Source organism: Euprymna scolopes, chromosome 15, assembly GCF_053919585.1.
Source record: "Euprymna scolopes isolate OS-2025 chromosome 15, ASM5391958v1, whole genome shotgun sequence".
In the NCBI taxonomy this organism is placed as follows: Eukaryota; Metazoa; Mollusca; class Cephalopoda; order Sepiida; family Sepiolidae; genus Euprymna; species Euprymna scolopes.
The window spans coordinates 44829022-44848359 of record NC_136496.1 but is presented as its reverse complement, the minus strand read 5'-3'; the positions used below and the strand labels follow the sequence as shown (position 1 = coordinate 44848359).

At 28.9% G+C, this 19338-nt stretch overlaps 1 protein-coding gene across 5 annotated transcripts in view; it reads right to left on the bottom strand.

The window, feature by feature from the left end:
* Positions 1-671: 671 nt before the first annotated feature.
* LOC145293802 (uncharacterized) overlaps positions 672-19338 on the bottom strand; it is a 287168-nt gene continuing 268501 nt past the window's right edge. For 4 of the 5 annotated variants that reach the window (XM_080140374.1, XM_080140376.1, XM_080140377.1 and 1 more), the window contains one exon: positions 672-1936. In XM_080140374.1, the coding sequence (XP_079996500.1) occupies positions 1496-1936 (441 nt within the window). In that variant the 3' untranslated portion in view covers positions 672-1495. The remainder of the gene's footprint in view (positions 1937-19338) is intronic. The other variant, XM_080140375.1, reaches the window with a different exon arrangement.

Sequence of the window (19338 nt, the reverse complement as noted above, 5' to 3'; positions counted from 1 at the left end):
ATGAAAATGCTTAATAAGCAAAAATGTAAAAATAAAAAACAATCTTGTATTTGTTGTTTGAAATGGCTTCTCTTTGAAACCTTCCACAATTAAAAATGTTTGTTCATTTCAACCTGACTTTAAACAATAAAATCAAATTGTTAGACTTGTATGAATTACTGATTGTAAATAAGAAAACAATAAAAAAAAAGTCTGCTATAAAGTGAGAAAAGATTAAGAAAATATTAAAACAATCTAATACAACTGAATTGAATAATATAAAAATAAAATGTCATCTAAATGCTTGTTTTTAAATTTTCTCAAATTAAAAATAACAAAAGTACATAAAAAAAAATTGGTCAATGAAAACACTTTCCCTTCTGCCGTGCCAGATGAACTCGCCCTCTTCCTCATACACACACACTTACATACATGCACTATTGGTAATGAAAGACAATGTTGATTTTTTCTTTTTCATTTTAAAAAATCCAAGAGACGTAATGTTTATCCTTGAACAAACTACAGCCTCCTGTGTGCGATACATTCTTAACACTATCCTCACAACATGTTTTTTGTAGAAACATCGAAGAAAAAAAAAGCAATTTGATAACACTTTTTTCTTTTTCATGTCTATATTTTGGTTAAAATCTTAAAAAAATAAAAAATTGTTTTGCTTTTTATGCATTTTAATTCTTTTTGGTTGTATTTTTTTTTTTTTTAGTTTTACATGTTTTTTCATCTCATTTACATCCAAATTTTTTTTTATAGTTAAAAATGCTCTTTTTTCTTGAATTCAGTTTTTTTTGTTCATACTTTTACACAAATTTTTTTTATCCTTGTTTGAATACCAAAATACACGAGAGTTTGTTCAACATTTACCACACACACACACACACACACATATATATATAAAATTATTTATAATTATATATGTATGTATGTATGTATGTATGTAAAATCCTTCCACCCCACTCCGAAGAAAGAAACATCATGAGGTACCTTCAGGAAGGTTTGACACTCTTTTTGCTCACAGATGCATTCAATCAGATCAGAATGAAGCAACATCTGGCAACAAAAGGGGAGGTAGGGAAGGAGGCAAGTCAAAAGACGATTACAAACACAGAATTATGAATAGGTTTTTGTTCGCTTCTTTTCATCAACTGCAGATTCAGTGAAATTCTGCTCATCTTCATCATCACCACCTCGGCCAAAGAGAAATACACAATACTTTCTCTGCACGTGCAAGGCCGACCAACAAGCCTCGGTCAATTAAACCAAACGCCCAAACGTTTACACCAAATCTTTTTCAAGTCAGGGTAAACTTTAAATTGGGAACTTCTTTCATGTCATTTGACCAAAGCAAATAGATGCTGCTGCTGCTGCTGCTGCTGCCAGCATCACAGTAACTGCTGATGCTACTGCTGTGTGTGGCGGCCATCACACAACAACAATATTGTCATTGTTGCTGACAAATATTTGTAGTACCAAAAGACAAAAATGTCAATTGCGAAAAAATTCAAGGTTTGCTGACAACAGAGTCCAATTCGAGAACAGTCAGGGTTGATGGTACCATCAAGCCCGGCCCTGTATTGCCAGTGCTGTAGGGACTCATCTCCAAGTATTGCTGTGCCTGGGAAGAAGGCAGTTCATACTGGACTTGTTTTTGATGGATGCTTAAAGCAGACACTTGAACTGGATTGCTCATCATGGGTGGGAAAGACGTAGAGAAAGGCCCCTGTGAACACAAACGTTGAGTAGCCAAATGAACTCGATTGTATGACTTGGGCAAAGGGCTGCTGTCTATCCGGGTTCCCTGCTGATACGAGTGTAATGCAGATTCATCAAAACTGCGATGAGTCTCCACCATCAAGACATGGGTCAGTGAATGATGCTGTTTAAGACTTTCAGAGGTAACAAAAGTATCTCCACACGTTCCACAAATATAAGGTTTTTCCTGCTGAAAAAGTCCAAATAAACAAGTAGACAAGTGAGACATTAAAAATAACAATTGAAGAGCAAAAAGAATGTTTCTTGTCATGAAAATGGATTAAAATGTTGATTTATTATAATCTCATCCAATCTGTCCCATCATCTGGATGACCATTAGGATGTCAAAAATGATCAGACAACCAGTTTTCTCCAGTCCTCCTTATTTTTTGCCTTCCTAAGCAAATGTTATACATCTAGGTTATGTGACCGAAAAATCAATTTGGCAAGAATAGGTACACCTGGTGACGATATGCAAGAAAAAGCATAAAATAATTATTGGATGTACAAAAAAGTCGTTTGAATAAAAATAATGAACTCAACATCAGGCATGTGCGTAGGAAGAAATAAACATGATCAATCGTCAAAAAGACAACTTAAATGTTGGATGTTTTAAAGGTCATTTTCAGAAAAAGATGTACACAGATGTAATTAAGTTAAAACAAAGTCAGGTCAATTCAGTGAAATGACTATCGCTATATCCTTGGAATGTGGCTACAGTGGCAATGCTGCCGGAAGTAGGTATTTGAGGTAAATACAAATGGCTATATAATAATAATCTGAAATGGAAATGGATATCAGAGTTGATTGGGCCCTAGAAAAATTAAGCCATTGAATTCTCATGTGCACCCCCTCTCCCAACAATCAAGCATTCTTCATTATCACTAACAATAATATATCATATATCACTGTGTTGTCATTCATCAACCAAACAAATATGATCAAACCAGACAACCATCCAAACAAAACCAATTTGCCTCTTCCCTTGAGGCTTATTTTCACAAATATCCGTGGGCTTAGAAGTAATCTAGATGATGAACTGTAAACTCCCCGGATATCTCAGCATTAAGAAAAAAAAAATTCCACTCCTTAATCCCCTCTAACTACTTAAACATGAGAGGATAGACTCCCTCTCTGCCATAAGGATGGATAGATATTTGCATGGGTTTGGAGTCTGTATTTGTAGTACCCTCTGTTTAATTAGAGAACGTCTTGAATTGGATGACCAGACTTTTATGTGCTTTTAACTAGCCTTTCCTCACTGTGTTAGTTACTTATATTCTCTCTACTGTTCTGCCTCAAGTCAGGAGTGTACCCTAATCGATCATGTCTCTGATGGCATAGATGCAGCACTTTCCTTAGATAGTAAGGCCCAAATACAAACCGTTAGGAATGGGGCCGCAAATGGATGATAACATTTAATGCTAGTAAGACTATGCTGCTCTTTTTTAATAATTACAAGACACCTCTCCAACCACCGATATCCCTGACAAATAACACCCTATCCGAGAATTCTTCCTCAAACTCCTCACCTTAACATTTATGGGCAATAAAAACTGGAATGAATACGTTGAGGTCAAGTTAGGAGATTACTCACACCTGAGAGTACCCTGTACCTCTACAAGGCCACCATTCACTAATGCATGCAGTATTGTTGCCACATCTGGACTAGTGCATCTACCACTAGTCCATCTCTTTTGGATAGGGTCCGAAAAAGAGTTTTCAATCTAATAAGTCCTTTGTCAATTAAGCTCCTACCCCTATCTCATTTGTGTATATATACAAATGCTTAGTTGACTTATGCCTGCCAAGTTCCAATGTTTTTCAATTTTGACCCCTTAACAGCTATTTTTACCAGAAAGATTTTTTTTTTAAATTCAAAAAGTTAAAAAATTGTAATTTATGTAACCCTCAAAATAAGAAAAATGATTTTTATTTTAATTTAATTAACCGCCGATAAAAAAAAGCCAAATAAATAATACAAATTACAAAACAAAAAATATTTAAAAAATTTTTAAATACTGTTTAAATGCAAAAGAAAAAAAAAAAATGTGATATAATGTGGGGCTGAACCTAAAAACTAATAGTTATGACACAACCATCTAATCCATTTAGCTACAGCAATGTTTATAAAATGACGTTGCAAATTTATCTATTTAACATATTTGAGATTTGAACACTTCACCCATGCACAGATGTTAAAATCGTTTAGAAAAAGATGATTTTACATGATCCCCGATCATATTAGGCAATCGTTCAGGTAGAAAAAAATTAATATGTTTTTTCTGAATTTATAATGTTACATGTCCAAACGATCGAAGGTTGCGACAATAACATAATACACAGACATAGAAATACACAAAGAAAACTAGAAATACACAAAGAAACATAGAAATACAAAAACAAACACAGAAATACACAAACATAGAAAACACAAACATAAAAATACACAAAGAAACATAGAAATACACAAACAAACCTAGAAATACACAAACAAACATAGAAATTCACAAACACAGAAATACACAAGCAAACCTAGAAATACACAAACAAACACAGAAATACACAAACATAGAAAACACAAACATAAAAATACACAAACAAACATAGAAATACACAAACAAACATAGAAATACACAAACAAACATAGAAATTCACAAACATAAAAATACACAAAGAAACATAGAAATACACAAAGAAACATAGAAATACACAAACAAACATAGAAATTCACAAACATAGAAATACACAAGCAAACATAGAAATGCACAAGTAAACATAGAAATGCACAAGCAAACATAGAAATACACAAGCAAACATAGAAAACCACAAACAAACATAGAAATACACAAACATAGAAATACACAAACAAAACATAGAAATACACAAGCAAACATAGAAATACACAAGCAACCATAGAAACACAAACATAGAAATACACACACAAACATACAAATTCACAAACATAGAAATACAAAAACAAACATAGAAATACACAAACAAACATAGAAATACACAAACATAGAAATACACAAACATAGAATACACAAACAAACATAGAAATACACAAACAAACATAGAAATACACAAACATAGAAATACACAGACAAACACAGAAATTCACAAACATAGAAATACACAAACAAACATAGAAATACAAAAAAAACATAGAAATACACAAACAAACATAGAAATACAAAAACAAACACAGAAATACAAAAACAAACACAGAAATACACAAACAGACATAGAAATACACAAATAGAAATACACAAAGAAACATAGAAATACACAAAGAAACATAGAAATACACAAACAAACATAGAAATACGCAAACATAGAAATACATAAACAAAACATAGAAATACACAGACATAGAAATACACAAACAAACATAGAAATATACAAACGTAGAAATACACAAGCAAACATAGAAATACAAAAACAAACATAGAAATACACAAGCAAACATAGAAATACACAAAAAAAACATAGAAATACACAAACAAACACACATAGAAATACACAAGCAAACATAGAAATACACAAGAAAACATAGAAATACACAAGCAAACATGGAAATAAACAAAACAAACATAGAAATACACAAACAGAAATACACAAACAAACATACAAATACACAAACACACATTGAAATACACGAACAACAAACATAGAAATACACAAACAAACATAGAAATACACAAACAGACATAGAAATACACAGACAGAGAAATACACAAACAAACATAGAAATACACAAACAAACATAGAAAAACACAAACAAACATAGAAATACACAAGAAAACATAGAAATACACAAAGAAACATAGAAATACACAAACACACATAGAAATACATGAACAAACATAGAAATACACAGACATAGAAATACACGACCACGCATAGAAATACACAAACAAACATAGAAATACACAAGCAAACATAGAAATACACAAACAAAGATAGAAATACACAAACATAGAAATACACACACAGACATAGAAATACATAAACAAACACAGAAAAATACATCAACAAACATAGAAATACACAAACAAACATAGAAATACATAAACAAACATAGAAATACACAACCAGAAATAGAAATACATAAACAAACATAGAAATACACAAACAAACATAGAAATACATAAAAAAAACATAAAAATACAAAAAAGGACATAGAAATACATAAACAAACATAGAAATACGCAAACAAACATAGAAATACACAAGCAAACATAGAAATACATAAACAAACATAGAAATACGCAAACAAACATAGAAATACACAAGCAAACATAGAAATACACAAACAAAGATAGAAAAACACAAACATAGAAATACACAAACAAACATAGATATACATAAACAAACATAGAAATACATAAACAAACATAGAAATACACAAACAGACATAGAAATACATAAACAAACATAGAATACACAAACAGACATAGAAATACATAAACAGACATAGAAAAACACAAACAAACATAGACATACACACACAAAACATAGAAATACACAAACAGACATAGAAATACATAAACAGACATAGAAATACACAAACAAACATAGAAATACACAAACGGACATAGAAATACATACACAATCATAGAAAACTACATCAACAAACGTAGACATACATAAACAAACATAGAAATACACAAACAGACATAGAAATACATAAACAAACATAGAAATACATAAACAAACATAGAAATACACAAACAGACATAAAAATACACAAACAGACATACAAATACATAAACAAACATAGAATACACAAACAAACATAGAAATACACAAGCAAACATAGAAATACATAAACAAACATAGAAATACACAAACATATGAATACACAAACAGACATAGAAATACACAAACAGACATAGAAATACATAAGCAAACATAGAAATACACAAACAAACATAGAAATATATAAACAAACATAGAAATACATAAACAAACATAGAAATACACACACATGAATACACAAACAGACATAGAAATACACAAACAGATATAGAAATACACAAACAAACATAGAAATACACAAACAGACATAGAAATACATAAACAAACATAGAAATACACAAACAGACATAGAAATACACAAACAAACATAGAATACACAAACAAACATAGAAATACAGAAACATAGAAATACACAAGCAAACATAGAAATACATAAACAAACATAGAAATACACAGACATAGAAATACACAAACAAACATAGGAATACATAAACAAACATAGAAATACACAAACAGACATAGAAATACACAAACAAACATAGAATACACAAACAAACATAGAAATACAGAAACATGAAATACACAAGCAAACATAGAAATACATAAACAAACATAGAAATACACAGACACAGAAATACACAAACAAACATAGAAATACATAAACAAACATAGAAATACACAAACAGACATAGAAATACACAAACAAACATAGAAATACACAGGCATAGAAATACACAAACACACATAGAAATACACAAACAGACATAGAAATACATAAACAAACATAGAAATACACAAACACACATAGAAATACACAAACAGATATAGAAATACACAAACAGACATAGAAATACATAAACAAACATAGAAATACACAAACACACATAGAAATACACAAACAGACATAGAAATACACAAACAGACATAGAAATACATAAACAAACATAGAAATACACAAACAGACATAGAAATACATAAACAAACATAGAATACACAAACAAACATAGAAATACAGAAACATAGAAATACACAAGCAAACATAGAAATACACAGACATAGAAATACACAAACAGACATAGAAATACACAAACAGACATAGAAATACACAAACAAACATAGAAATACACAGACATAGAAATACACAAACAGACATAGAAATACATAAACAAACATAGAAATACACAAACACACATAGAAATACACAAACACACATAGAAATACACAAACAGACATAGAAATACGTAAACAAACATAGAAATACACAAACAGACATAGAAATACATAAACAAACATAGAATACACAAACAAACATAGAAATACAGAAACAGACATAGAAATACATAAACAAACATAGAAATTACACAGACATAGAAATACACAAACAAACATAGAAATACACAAAAATTGAAATACACAAACAAACATAGACATACACAAACAAACATAGAAATACACAAACAAACATAGAAATACACAGACATAGAAATACACAAACACACATAGAATATACAAACATAGAAATACACAGACATAGAAATACACAACAAAACATAGAAATACATAAACAAACATAGAAATACACAAACACACATAGAAATACACAAACATAGAAATACACAAACACACATAGAAATAAACAAACAAACATAGAAATACACAAACAGACATAGAAATACATAAACAAACATAGAAATACCCAAACAAACATAGAAATACACAAACAAAACATAGAAATACACAAACTAACGTAGAAATACACAAACAAACACAGAAATACACAAACATAGACATACACAAACAAACATAGAAATACACAAACAAACATAGAAATACAGAAACATAGAAATACAGAAACATAGAAATACAGAAACATAGAAATACACAAACAAACATAGAAATACACAAACACACATAGAAATACACAAACATAGAAATACACAAACAAACATACAAATACACAAACACAGAATTACACAAACAAACATAGAAATACACAAACGTAGAAATACAGAAACATAGAAATACACAAACAAACATAGAAATACACAAACACACATAGAAATACACAAACAAACATACAAATACACAAACACAGAATTACACAAACAAACATAGAAATACACAAACCTAGAAATACACAAACATAGAAATACACAAACACACAGAAATACACAAACAAACATAGAAATACACAAAAAAACATAGACATACATAAACAAACATAGAAATACACAGACAGACATAGAAACGCATAAAAAAACATAGAAATAAACAAAGAAACATAGAAATACACAAACAAACATAGAAATACACAGACACAGAAATACACAAACACACATAGAAATACACAAACAGACATAGAAATACATAAACAAACATAGAAATACACAAGCAAACATAGAAATACACAAACAAACATAGAAATACACAAACAAACATAGAAATACACAAACAAACATAGAAATACACAGAGATAGAAATACACAAACACACATAGAAATACACCAACAAACATAGAAATACACAAACAGACATAGAAATACACAAACAAACATAGAAATGCACAAACAAACATAGAAATACACAGACATAGAAATACACAAGCAAACATAGAAATACACAAGCAAACATAGAAATACACAAGCAAACATAGAAATACACAAATAAACATAGAAATACACCGACAAACATAGAAATACACAGACATAGAAATACACCAACAAACATAGAAATACACAAACAGACATAGAAATACACAAACAAACATAGAAATGCACAAACAAACATAGAAATACACAGACATAGAAATACACAAACAAACATAGAAATACACAAGCAAACACAGAAATACACAAATTAACATAGAAATACACAGACATAGAAATACACAAACAAACATAGAAATACACAGACATGGAAATACACAAACAAACATAGAAATACATAAGCAAACATAGAAATACACAAGCAAACATAGAATACACAAACAAACACAGAAATACACAAATAAACATAGAAATACACAGACATAGAAATACACAAACAAACATAGAAATACACAAACATAGAAATACATAAACAAACATAGAAATACACAGACATACAAATACACAAACATAGAAATACACAGACATAGAAATACACAAACAAACATAGAAATACACAAGCAAACATAGAAATACACAAGCAAACATAGAAATACAGACATAGAAATACACAAAAAAACATAGAATACACAAACAAACATAGAACTACACAAACAAACATAGAAATACACAAACAAACATAGAAATACATAAACAAATATAGAAATACACAGACATAGAAATACACAAACAAACATAGAAATACACAAACACACATACAAATACACAAACAAACATAGAAATACACATACAAACATAGAAATACACAGACATAGAAATACACAAACATAGAAATACACAAACAAACATAGTAATACACAAACACACATAGAAATACATAAACATAGAAATACACAAGCAAACATAGAAATACACAAACAGACATAGAAATACAAAAACAAACATAGAATACACAAACAAACATAGAAATACACAAACAAACATAGAAATACACAAACAAACATAGAAATACACAAAGAAACATAGAATACACAAAGAAACATAGAAATACGCAAACAAACATAGAAATACACAAACAAACATAGAAATACACAAACAAACATAGAAATACACAAACAAACACAGAAATACGCAAACAAAACATAGAAATACACAAACAAACATAGAAATACACAAACAAACATAGAAATACACAAACAAACATAGAAATATACAAACAAACATAGAAATACGCAAACATAGAAATACACAAACAAACATAGAAATACACAAACAAACAAAGAAATACGCCAACAAACATAGAAATACACAAACAAACATAGAAATACACAAACAAACATAGAAATACACAAACAAAAATAGAAATACACAAGCAAACATAGAAATACACAAACAAACATAGAAATACACAAACAAACATAGAAATACATAAACAAAAATTGAAATACACAAACAAACATAGAAATACACAAACGTAGAAATACACAGACAAAGAAATACACAAACAAACATAGAAATACACAGATATAGAAATACATATACAAACATAGAAATACACAAGCAAACATAGAAATACACAAACAGACATAGAAATACGCAAACAGACATAGAAATACACAAACAGACATAGAAATACACAAACAAACATAGAAATACACAAACAAACATAGAATACACAAACTAACATAGAAATACACAAACAAAAATAGAAATACACAAACAAACATAGAAATACACAGACATAGAAATACACAAACAAACATAGAAATACACAAACACACATAGAAATACACAAACACACATAGAAATACACAAACATAGAATACACAAACAAACATAGAAATACCCAAACAAACACAGAAATACACAAACAGACATAGAAATACACAAACAAACATAGAAATACACAAACAAACATAGAAATACACAAACAAACATAGAATACACAAACAAACATAGAAATACACAAACAAACATAGAAATACACAAACATAGAAATACACGAACAAACATAGAAATACACAAACAAACATAGAAATACACAAACTAACATAGAATACACAAACAAACACAGAAATACACAAATAAACATAGAAATACATAAACAAACATAGAATACACAAACAAACATAGAAATGCACAAACAAACATAGAAATACACAAACAAACATAAAAATACATAAACAAACATAAAAATACATAAACAAACATAGAAATACACAGAGATTGAAATACACACACATACATAGAAATACACCAACAAACATAGAAATACACAAACAGACATAGAAATGCACAAACATAGAAATACACAAACAAACATAGAAATACACAGACATAGAAATACACAAACAATCATAGAGATACACAAAGAAACATAGAATACACAAACAAACATAGAAATACACAAAGAAACATAGAAATACATAAACAAACATAGAATACACAGACAAACATAGAAATACACAAACAAACATAGAAATATACCAACAAACATAGAAATACACAAACAGACATAGCAATGCACAAACAAACATAGAAATACACAAACATAGAAATACACAGACATAGAAATACACAAGCAAACATAGAAATACACAGACATAGAAATACATAAACAAACATAGAAATACACAAGCAAACATAGAATTACACAAACAAACATAGAAATACACAAACAGACACAGAAATACACAAACAAACATAGAAATACACAGACATAGAAATACACAAACAAACATAGAATACACAAACACACATAGAAATACACAAACAAACATAGAAATACACAAACAAACATAGAAATACACATACAAACATAGAAATACACAAACAAACATAGAAATACACAAACAAACATAGAAATACACAAACACACATAGAAATACACAAACAAACATAGAAATACACAAACATAGAAATACACAGACATAGAAATACACAAGCAAACATAGAAATACACAGACATAGAAATACATAAACAAACATAGAAATACACAAGCAAACATAGAATTACACAAACAAACATAGAAATACACAAACAGACACAGAAATACACAAACAAACATAGAAATACACAGACATAGAAATAAACAAACAAACATAGAATACACAAACACACATAGAAATACACAAACAAACATAGAAATACACAAACAAACATAGAAATACACATACAAACATAGAAATACACAAACAAACATAGAAATACACAAACAAACATAGAAATACACAAACACACATAGAAATACACAAACAAACATAGAAATACATAAACATAGAAATACACAGACAAACATAGAAATACATAAACATAGAAATACACAGACATAGAAACACACAAATAAACATAGAAATACACAAACAAACATAGAAATAGACATACAAACATAGAAATACACAAACAAACATAGAAATACACAAACAAACATAGAAATACACAAACGAACGTAGAAATACAGACATAGAAATACACAAACAAACATAGAAATACACAGACATAGAAATACACCAACAAACATAGAAATACACAAACAGACATAGAAATGCACAAACAAACATAGAAATACACAAACATAGAAATACACAGACATAGAAATACACAAGCAAACATAGAAATACACAGACATAGAAAGACACAAACAAACATAGAAATACACAAACAAACATAGAAATACACAAACATAGAAAGACACAAACAAACATAGAAATACACAAACAAACATAGAAATACACAAACAAACATAGAATACACAAACAAACATAGAAATACACAGACATAGAAATGCACAAACAAACATAGAAATACACAAACATAGAAATACACAGACATAGAAATACACAAGCAAACATAGAAATACATAAACATAGAAATACACAGACATAGAAATACATAAACAAACATAGAAATACACAAGCAAACATAGAATTACACAAACATAGAAATACACAAACAGACATAGAAATACACAAACAAACATAGAAATACACAAACAAACATAGAAATACACAAACAGACATAGAATACACAAACAAACATAGAAATACACAAACAAAAATAGAAATACATAAACAAACATAGAAATACACAGACATAGAAATACACAAACAAACATAGAAATACACAAACACACATAGAAATACACAAACAAACATAGAAATACACAAACAAACATAGAAATACACATACAAACATAGAAATACACAAACAAACATAGAAATACACAAACAAACATAGAAATACACAAACACACATAGAAATACACAAACAAACATAAAAATACATAAACATAGAAATACACAGACAAACATAGAAATACATAAACATAGAAATACACAGACATAGAAACACACAAATAAACATAGAAATACACAAGCAAACATAGAAATACACAGACATAGAAATACACAAACAAACATAGAAATACACAAACAAACATAGAAATACGCAAACAAACATAGAAATACGCAAACAAACATAGAAATACACAAACAAACATAGAAATACGCAAACAAACATAGAAATACACAAACAAACATAGAAATACACAAACAAACGTAGAAATACAGACATAGAAATACACAAACAAACATAGAGATACACAGACATAGAAATACACAAACAAACATAGAAATACACAAACAAACATAGAAATACACAAACAAACATAGAATACACAAACATAGAAATACACAAACAAACATAGAAATACACAAACAAACATAGAATACAGAAACAAACATAGAAATACACAAACATAGAAATACACAAACAAACATAGAATACACAAACAAACATAGAAATACACAAACAAACATAGAAATACACAGACACAGAAATACACAAACAAACATAGAAATACACAGACATAGAAATACACAAACAAACATAGAATACACAAACAAACATAGAAATACACAAAAAAACATAGAAATACACAAACAAACATAGAAATGCACAAACAAACATAGAAATACACAAACAAACATAGAAATACACAAACAAACATAGAAATACACAGACAAACATAGAAATACACAAACAAACATAGAGATACACAGACATAGAAATACACAAACAAACATAGAAATACACAGACATAGAAATACACAAACAAACATAGAAATACACAAGAAAACATAGAATACACAAACAAACATAGAAATACACAAACATAGAATACACAAACAAACCTAGAAATACACAGACAAACATAGAAATACGCAAACAAAAATAGAAATACGCAAACACACATAGAAATACACAAACAAACATAGAAATACACAAACAAACATAGAAATACACAAACAAACATAGAAATACGCAAACAAACATAGAAATACGCAAACAAACATAGAAATACGCAAACATAGAAATACACAAACATAGAAATACACAAACAAACATAGAAATACACAAACAAACACAGAAATACACAAACAAACATAGAAATACACAAACAAACATAGAAATACACAAACATAGAAATACACAAACAAAACATAGAAATACACAGACAAACATAGAAATACACAAACAAACATAGAAATACAAACAAAACATAGAAATACACAGACAAACATAGAAATACACAAACAAACATAGAAATACACAAACAAACATAGAAATACACAAACAAAACATAGAAATACACAGACAAACATAGAAATACACAAACAAAACATAGAAATACACAAACAAACATAGAAATACACAAACAAAACATAGAAATACACAAACATAGAAATACACAAACAAAACATAGAAATACACAAACAAACATAGAAATACACAAACAAACATAGAAATACACAGACAAACATAGAAATACACAAACAAACATAGAGATACACAGACATAGAAATACACAAACAAACATAGAAATACACAGACATAGAAATACACAAACATAGAAATACACGAACAAACATAGTAATACACAAACATAGAATACACAAACAAACCTAGAAATACACAGACAAACATAGAAATACGCAAACAAACATAGAAATACGCAAACACACATAGAAATACGCAAACACACATAGAAATACACAAACAAACATAGAAATACACAAACAAACATAGAAATACACAGACAAACATAGAAATACGCAGACAAACATAGAAATACGCAAACAAACATAGAAATACACAAACATAGAAATACACAAACAAACATAGAAATACACAAACAAACATAGAAATACACAAACAAACATAGAAATACACAAACATAGAAATACACAAACAAACATAGAAATACACAAACAAACATAGAAATACACAACCGAACATAGAAATACACAAACAAAACATAGAAATACACAGACAAAACATAGAAATACACAGACAAACATAGAAATACACAAACAAACATAGAAATACAAACAAAACATAGAAATACACAGACAAACATAGAAATACACAAACAAAACATAGAAATACACAAACAAACATTGAAATACACAAACAAAACATAGAAATACACAGACAAACATAGAAATACACAAACAAAACATAGAAATACACAAACAAACATAGAAATACACAAACAAAACATAGAAATACACAAACATAGAAATACACAAACAAACATAGAAATACACAAACAAAACATAGAAATACACAGACAAACATAGAAATACACAAACAAACATAGAAATACATAAACAAAACATAGAAATACACAAACAAACATAGAAATACACAAGAAAACATAGAAATACACAAACAAACATAGAAATACACAAACATAGAAATACACAAACAAACATAGAAATACACAAACAAACATAGAAATACACAAACAAACATAGAAATTCACAAACATAGAAATACACAAGCAAACATAGAAATGCACAAGCAAACATAGAAATACACAAGCAAACATAGAAAACCACAAACAAACATAGAAATACACAAACATAGAAATACACAAACAAACATAGAAATACACAAACATAGAAATACACAAACAAACATAGAAATACACAAACATAGAAATACACAAACAAACATAGAAATACACAAACAAACATAGAAATACACAAACAAAACATAGAAATACACAAACAAACATAGAAATACACAAACAAAACATAGAAATACACAAACATAGAAATACACAAACAAAACATAGAAATACACAAACAAAACATAGAAATACACAAACATAGAAATACACAGACAAACATAGAAATACACAAACATAGAAATATACAAACAAACATAGAAATACACAAACAAACATAGAAATACACAAACAAAACATAGAAATACACAAACAAACATAGAAATACACAAACAAAACATAGAAATACACAAACAAACATAGAAATACACAAACAAAACATAGAAATACACAGACAAACATAGAAATACACAAAAAAAACATAGAAATACACAAACAAACATAGAAATACACAAACAAAACATAGAAATACACAGACAGCTGAGATTTATATAATAGATGGTTTTCATATTGCGTTATACTATGTCTACTTAGGTCATTGTCACCTAACATGTAGTTCTTTTTTAAAACTCTCCACCATTCTTCAGTCCATAATTTTACTTCATCTCAAAGGGTTGATGGTTTCTGTTTTTCTTTAATTCTCAGTTTTTAAACATCTTTACATATTATGGCTTTCCAATTCTCTTCTAGTCTTAATTTTGGTAGTTGACATGTCTTTGCTTTGCATATTTTTTCAACACATATGGAATTGCACACAGAGTTCTTGGTCAAGATTTTTTTCTGCAGGAAGCTTTACTCAGACAAGATGTTTTCAGAGAGTTAAGTCATATGGATTGCTTATTCTCAGATTTTCTAGACAGACTGGTCAATTTCCGGGCAATGTCTTTTGAGTTTTGATCTCATTATCTATGGATAGTTGTTTCAGTGGAGGGTTTCTCTTAAGCTGTCCATCTCCTCTAGATATGTATTAGTTTCTCTACATATTGCTTTTGCTTGGTGGATGATTATCTTCCATGTATTGATATGGAGATATTTTCCAGTGAAAGTTCATTTTCAATATGCAGATGATCTGAACAATGCCAGTTATCAACAGTGCATGGTAAATCTGGCACATGTAAAAATGGCCCAAGTGAATAAATGGTTAAAAATGGCACAAGACAAAAATGATTTGATAACAGAAAATTAGGAAGGGGGTATATACTCCCTCTCAAATAGTTTTGAGTACATGCTAAACCCCAAGCAAATGAAACAGATTTTGGTTTGGGTGTGGAGGAGAGGATCTAGGCTCTCTTCCCTATAGTTTTGACCAAATATATTTCAGAATAAATATTTACAAATTTATTCTATTGTTTTCAAGCAAACAAAATTTTCTAAGATGCTTTTGAAGGAGGAAGGCTAGCTTCCTTTCCTATAATTGTAATGAAGTATTAAGCCTGTCCCACTCATATTTTAAAATAGTTTAAAATAAGTATTTACTCTGTTGTTTTCAAGCGAATATCATCGATTTGTCTAAGTTATAAAACGTTCAGTTCTCTCCCCTATAGTTTTCAATAGAGAATAATCATCCAAAGACTGAACCCAAAAACATTAAAATTTCTTTATTGTTGCCTGTCAATTAAATCTTGGATGTAACCATTTTTTTTTTTTTTTTTTTTGCAGAAGGGATGAGGTTCTGTTGCCATCAGAAATTCAGGTTAATGATAGGGTGAAGGAAGTGTTGGAGTGATGGGGACTGCTACCATTTGGAATTAGGGATAATGATAGTATTATGGAATGTTTTGGAGTGCATCCGGACTTAAGGTCAGTAGTTGGATTAAAGAAATGTGTTTTTTTCTAGTTTTGTTTTTTTTGGGGGGTGGGAGCTGCCACCCAGATTTAGGGTTAAAGGAGGGCCATTTGTTTATTTTTTTATAAATCTTTTACGATCCCACAAAAGACAACATTTATCTTTAACAAAAATAAATTCTGATTACATGCTTTTAAAACACTATCTTGTTAAACACTAACCTGGATATGTATGACCAGTTTAGGTTAAATTTATATGCAAAACTGATCTCCCATTCTAAATTCTAAAATAATGGAGTTTTTTTTCTCCAGGTTTTTAGTGTGTTCACACATAATAGCCTACAAAAATAGAAACTCATTATTTTGGTGGAGAGTGGAGAAGAGAGGAGATTATCTGAGGGTCCATATCTAATTTTAAATGTAATTTCCTTTTTTATTTGACAAACTTTTAAATATTTTCCCGTTATGTACTGTGTTTACAATTTTGATAAACACATTGTGAGATTTTTATGCAAATTTTTTATTTCTGCTGTTTTTCCTATTCATTCAATATATGCCATTTTTATCTGTGCCATTTTTCCTGGTGATGTTTTTACTTAAATTCATTATCACGATCCACAGATTTTAGTTTTATTAGTAGTTCAAAATTCAATCAATATTTACCATTTTATCATAAGTACTTGCACATTCAGTTTTTAACCAGAAACAAAAGTAATTAGAAGAATCGTTTTTGAAATAGGAAATTAGGATCAAATATTTCTGATTCCAATAGTTCCATAAATTCTGATTTTTCAGATTTTCAATTTTAATTCATCGTTTCAACACTATTCAATCCCCAAATTTTAATTTCTCATAAGTAAAGGATTTTCTTTGAGTGGATATGTTTTATAAATTAAAAAAAAATTAATATAACATTAAAAGACATTATATATATATATATATATATATATATATATCCATCCCCCAAATCTCTGGCCTCGATAGAGGGGAAACTTAAAATTGCTGCTATGGTTTCAAATGATCTGAAATAACAACAAGGGGAGACTTGATTCCAAAATTTCTCATATGTTATATCTCCCATCTTTTGGAAATAGGGTATGATTATGAATATCTCCAGTATCAAATAATCCTTATATACTGTGAAATGTACTTTAGTTATTTGGAATCAAGTCTCTCCTTGCTATTTTGAAACCATAGCAGCAAGTTTTAGTCTGTTCTCCATCAAGGCCAGAGATTTGGGGGAAATATCAAATATTTTGTAATTCATATGCAAAACTAGGAAACCAAATGACTATGATTGAAACATTTTATGGCTGTAAAAAAGTATCAAAATTAGGCTCTGGATGATCCCCTTTATGTGTGATCTTAAGGGAAAATGTCACATAGCCCAATACACAATGCAGATTATTACCTTTCCAACGAGCCTTCATTTGTTAAATTCTGATCAATAATTTCCGAGATTC